General features: G+C 43.5%; 1 protein-coding gene across 1 annotated transcript in view; it reads left to right on the top strand.

Annotated features, from left to right (window-relative positions):
- The first annotated feature begins 802 nt into the window (after nucleotides 1-802).
- The window catches only part of LOC125303180 (protein WWC2-like), a 55709-nt gene continuing 50511 nt past the window's right edge, over nucleotides 803-6000 (top strand). Inside the window, exon 1 of the mRNA XM_048256753.1 lies at nucleotides 803-1061. Coding sequence (XP_048112710.1) covers nucleotides 934-1061 — 128 coding nt within the window. The 5' untranslated portion in view covers nucleotides 803-933. The remainder of the gene's footprint in view (nucleotides 1062-6000) is intronic.

The raw sequence follows: 6000 nt of genomic DNA, 5'->3' as shown, positions 1-6000 counted from the left end.
CTTCGGACTTGTAACCGGAGGGTTGCCAGTTCAAACCCTGACCAGTAGGCACAGCTGAAGTGCCCTTGAGCAAGGCACCTAACCCCTCACTGCTCCCCGAGCGTCGCTGTTGTTGCAGGCAGCTCACTGCGCCGGGATTAGTGTGTGCTTCACCTCACTGTGTGCTGAGTGTGTTTCACTAATTCACGGATTGGGATAAATGCAGAGACCAAATTTCCCTCACAGGATCAAAAGAGTATTTATACTTACTTACTTACTGTCTATTTTATTGGTGCGACTGAATACAATTTTCATGCCTGACATGACAATAAAGTCTATTCATTCATTCATTCATCGCACTTTAGTATACTAAATGATTCGATAAGCGCTTCACTTTGCCTTTTGCTGCTAAGGACTTGGATTAGGGATTTGTGCAATGAAATGGGATTTGTGCAATGATTTTGTTTTTATTTTTATGCCATATCAACACTTTTACTCTGATCTTATAGTTGTCTATCTTATTGTTGTCATTGTCTATTTGTATTTATATTGATATATTTAGGCTACATATTTATTGAAATACCTCATGGGAAAATAGAAATATAAGATAAAGAAATGTTTTGCTACTGGCAAACTAATTGCATGGTGCTGTCTGACTTGAAGTTGATCGGGCCAGTGCAACAGGTTTTCTTGTCAACACAAATTTGCCACTGGTAATGTCTTGAAGGGTTAATGCCGTGGAATGTAGCTCTGAGGAATGTGCATGCAAATAGATTTATGCTAATGATATGCTAATGACTTGCTGGCTGGGAACGGACTCATGTCTGTCCAGACTGTTAGGAACTAAGATGGAGGACAGGGGAGGGCGAAATATGGATCTGGATGCAGTTTTGTAGCTTGCTGGAGGTTCTTTTTTATTTTCCGTACTAATGGCGGAACTTTTTGGAGCTGACAATGCCTAGAAAAGGGAATGGACAGCTGCCGTTACCGGACGGCTGGGAACAGGCGACGGATTACGACGGCAAAGTATTTTATATCGACCACAATACCAAGCAAACCAGCTGGATTGACCCTAGGGACAGGTAACGTTAAAACAGTATGAACTTATACTTTTCAAAGTTGACAAAGACGGTTCTGAAAGCACAGACTGGAAAGGGCAGTGATAAAGCGTTACAAAGGAATGAGGAAATGTTTCCGAAGTTTCTTTTACATGGCAACTGCAGCTAAGTTACTTTAGCAAGTTGCCGACAACGTGCTAAAGAAGGCTAACGTTAACACAATATTCTGTTGCAGAACGTGCAAATGAGAATTTGGGAAACGCTTTGTCGAAGTTTAGGTGTAGACGTTATCAGCTAGCCATTGTTCGTAACCCCAACTAAGTTTTAAAAATATCCCGCAAACTAGAGCAACAACAGCACAACATAGTTTACAGTTGCCTTTGGGCATGCACCGTGACTGCTATGGATTTTGCCGTGGAAGTGCACAAAAGGGGGATTGTTCCCGTTAGGATTAGCGACGAACCCCACCATTCAGCCATGGAAAATATCAACACTCTTCCTATTTATCTAACCAAATATGTATTTTGCAATGAAACCAGTGTGCGATGTGTGAGAAATGAGCCGTCAACTGAAATATGATTTTGATAGGCGCCCTGACCCCCACCTCAACCGTAGCAACACTAGTACCAGTCCAGCCGTGGTTTGTCACATCACTGACTGGTACTGCTGAAGTAGCCTGTGTGGTGCGGAGGCCTGTCAGTCAGACATCGTTCAAAATCTTGCAAAACTACATGCAAGTAACGTCACTTAAGAATGTGTCTGGCAAAAAAATGACTATTGGCCGTAAGTTTAAATAGACCCGACCCGCTTACATAGACTATATCTTGGAAAGCGGATGCTTACTGACAAGATACTCGAGCTCAGCTGCTGTAAGGCCTCGTCTGCACAATGCTAGGCCTCGTCCTATAGGAGGAAGAGTGTGACAGTAGCACAGTATAAACTGATTTGATTTCTGCATGTTGTGACAGAGTTAAATTGATGTGAAGATAAGGGATGCAGTTTGCACTTTAAGCTTCAGTGACAATGTTAAACGTGACTGTTTTAAATTCTTTACAGAATGCCACTGATGATCTGATTTAAAAGAGGAGTACAATATTCCACTAAACTAAATTGTTCCTCAACCTCAATTGATGATCAAGTTGGACCAAATTAGTTCTCAGAATATAATTCTTTGATATGCAGTAGAGACTGAAGTGGTCAATGACACCTGATTAGCTGAATACACCAGCTTCAGTGGGCCTTCGGATGTTTTCATTCAGGTGTACTTGGAGAATCGATAGAATGGATATGCTGGGCAGGTGGTGACAGAGGAGCAGGATTGAGAACCCTTTGGATGAGTCTGGCTTGTTTTATCAGCTCTGTGAGGCAATTTGAACCCCTCTCCCCCTTGACTAGCAGATCTGTAGACAGTCTACTAGACACCTGTTGCTCTGATTATTTTGTCCCAGTCCCAAAGAGAAAGGGGTTTGCATTTTCTGACAAAAAGTAGCTGATCAAGTGCTTCTCAGTTCAAGGACAGCAGGCATCTGCAAAAACAAAGTGCACTGTCTGGAGCACACAGATGCATTTACAACCTTTAATTTACAGCCTTGCAAAGACTGATGAGGACATAATAATGTTGTAAAGTTGATCTTTGAACGTTAGGCTGCTAATTCATCCATGTGCCCCAGTAGGCTAATCTGTGATTTCTAGAGGTAGCAAGTTGTCTGCCCCTGTCTTTCAAAACAAACAGAAAATTCTCACCTTTCTTTGTGTTCTCTGTGTCAAAGCGAATCAAAGGTAGGATGATATGGGATCACTTTTTCGTTGTTCTCTCAGTGAGGTGCTGACATTTTGATGGTGTTAATGAGTGTGTGCTGTCTGTGTGAGTGCTGGCTGGCAAAGACAGGTGCCTGGGAGGTGGTTTTAATGCAGCCAGCCTATGTGTGAGAAAGACAGCCAGGCGTTGTCCACATCTCCATTTGGGCTGGAATTCCCTATACAGAATCCGTAGTAGCATTTACTACGGCATTGACAAGTGCCCTGACACTTGTAAACAATGTGATGCTGATCGTCTTTGTCTGAGAGTGACATTTAGGGCCCGTCCCAATACCTCCCCTACCCCTAGATTTTTGCCCTAACCCTCGTTTTTGCGTGCAGGGGGCTAGGCTGTCCCATTACTTTAGGGAGCAAGGGGAAGTGCTATTTTCCCCTTAAAATCAACCCTCAAAATATAGCCAGGACCGATGCAGGCTTAAAACGAAGTGGGAGATGAAATTACCCAGGATACCGTGCAAGCTCACTGAGCCGGCCACATTTTTCATATATTTTCGCAAATACGCATATTAAAATTTCGAACTTTGTTGGAATATGTTAGTTTGATGCACATCTGATGGACTGTTGAGTTTTGAACACTAATGTTAGAAAATATCTCACGAAGCTATCTGACTATGTATCTGCTGAGTGCTTTGAGAGAGTCTGCCCATCAAATAACGTTATATATAGATCTGGGTAGTTTCGTCAGTATTTAAGGTGTGTGTTCTGGCATTCACATGAACAAGCATCTTTGTTGATTAACCAGACGTAGATAAACCAGCACAGCCCATCTTCACCTCCACTTCCCTTGTCGAGGGGGCTTTAATGTTGAGGGCAATCAAAACCAAGTGGAAGTTTTAAGGGGGGAGAAATGGGACGGACCCTTACTATTACTGCTGTTTGATTAGCCTAAGGGTTCTTGTTACAGATTATATTTAAAATATGGATGTCTTTTAAATGTGTTTCACACAGAATAAAAAAATTAATTTGTTGGGTTTATGGAAGCATGGTAATGCTCAGTACATTGTATACGGCCTAAATTGTGCGGTATTTCAGTTAGGGCACTTTTCAGCGCAGTGGAACTATTTTGAAATGGCACAGCTCTGAAAAGAGCAGATTCCCTGGGAAGCACAGGGAGTATATTGAGATGTATGTGGTGTCTTGTACAGTATTATAATCAGGAACCTGCTGAGATATGGTACCTCCTCTCTTTCTCATACACACACACACACACACATATATGCATGCTCATGCTCAAATGCTAGTTCTTCATTGTGTGATGAAACTATGAGGAGGTCCCTGTGGTCAGAGGCCCCCCCTCCTCGCCCCTCGCTGTGTTTCCAACCTCGCCATGGCAACCCAGTGCCCCCGTCGGTGTGTGTTTTCATGCAGGTGAAACAAGAGGAACGGGGACGAAGGGCGCAGACTAGACCAGTACACTACACCAGAGGCCTGGTCGTTCGCAAGTCGGTTCTGACCCGGCGGGTCTGGTCCTCAGTGGGGGTGGACGGCTGGAGATGTTCCACATCCACTTGTGTGGGAGGATGGGGAACCGAAGTCTTCCTGACAGGCCCTCATGACCCATCTCAAACATAACTTAGTTTAACGTTCCTGAAAGGAGTCTTTGATGGGGGAGAGATGGTGAGATATGTGTGATGACGCTGAGGCGGATGAGGCTGTGTAGGAGTTTCAACACTAGTGCCAGTCCAGTTCTGATTGTGGAGTGAGTGAATGAGTGAAAGAATGAGTGATGTTTATTACGAAATGGGCTTAGATGTTTTTTTTGTTATTCTGTGAAAAGGACACGCTGGATGAGGTTTAGGATACATTCATATGGATGTGGTACTTTAGAAATGTGTGGGTGTCCATGTGTCCATGTCTGTGCATGTACGTCCAGGCCTATGTTTGTCTGTGTGTGCATGTATGTGTGAGTGTATGTATCCGTGAGCATGTGTGTGTCCGTGTGTGTGGACTGTTAGAAGAGGTATTAGTTAAATCTGGGCCAGCGGAGGCTCAGAGGCAGGCACGTGCAGAGAAGGGGGTCTACAGGGGCTGTAGCACCTGCCCTTTTGCCCCTTTGATGTCCAAGTGCCCTTTTGACAAGACCTGTTTTTTACTTTTTAAAATTTGTAATACTTCCGCTAGTTCCAACGGGAATATTCGCTAAAATGTCTCATTAATAGTTTGTGAAATTAGAAATTTACAAAAATAACAATTTTCTGTGTTAATTGAAATGCCTTGCGGCCACCAGAAGGTGCACGCAGGCACAGTGCTGCAGGAGACGTTTGGGAGCACGGTAAGGTCACTTGGCAGTTAGCCTATCTGAACATGCAATAGTATTCAGCTTAGAGATAGAGAATAAAATGTTTAAAGTTGTTTTATGTTTAATAAAGTAGGTAACCTGTTTTAACCATGTCATGGTCCATCCATTTCAATAACCTGGCAGCTTCGAAAATCTAAGGCTGAACGTTCATAACATATTCTGTTTAGGTTACTATGTTATAGTAGCTTAGGTTAGTAGACCTAGTTCATAAAACAGAGTAGGCAAACCTTTTCTAAATCGTCATAAGCCGACGACATAGGCTACTGTAGTTGTTTAACTAACCCAACTCCACACGTCGTTCTCTGTTTACAGTAGGCTACATTACGCGTCATTTCACTCAGTGGCCACACGCACAGCACGTGAATCTCCAAGACACCAGCTTGCTAATGGTGGTAGTTCACTGTGATAAACATTAAAATTATAGCCTGACAAGCCAGACTAGGCAATAACATATTTGCTGCCGCTAGGGTTAGGGTTAAATGCCGCACCCATTTAAGTTTTAAATAAAGTTAACACGTTTTCTGAAAATTTTGTTCTATGTGCCCTTTTTTTAAATTTGAGCCCCTGCCCCTTCAAAGGTCTCCGCACGCCCCTGCTCAGAGGCAGGCACAGGAATGTGCGGTTCGGAGGTGGAGCCTCTGAGCCCTAAACACACACACACACACACACACACACACACACACACACACAATCCCCTCTGTAAGGAAGTGCAGCACTCTGAAGAACTGGGGGTCTTGGTATTTGCCCTTGGCCAGCCAGATGATAGTTGTGACAGTTAGGCATGTAAAGTTTATTTTGTTAAGAAGTGAAATAGGTGAGGAGGAAGAGCCCAGTGTTCATTCACAT

This window comes from Alosa alosa, chromosome 1 (genome assembly GCF_017589495.1).
Source record: "Alosa alosa isolate M-15738 ecotype Scorff River chromosome 1, AALO_Geno_1.1, whole genome shotgun sequence".
Lineage (NCBI taxonomy): Eukaryota > Metazoa > Chordata > Actinopteri > Clupeiformes > Clupeidae > Alosa > Alosa alosa.
Note: the sequence above shows the minus strand (reverse complement) of the source record. Positions and strands in the feature narration are given on the sequence as shown.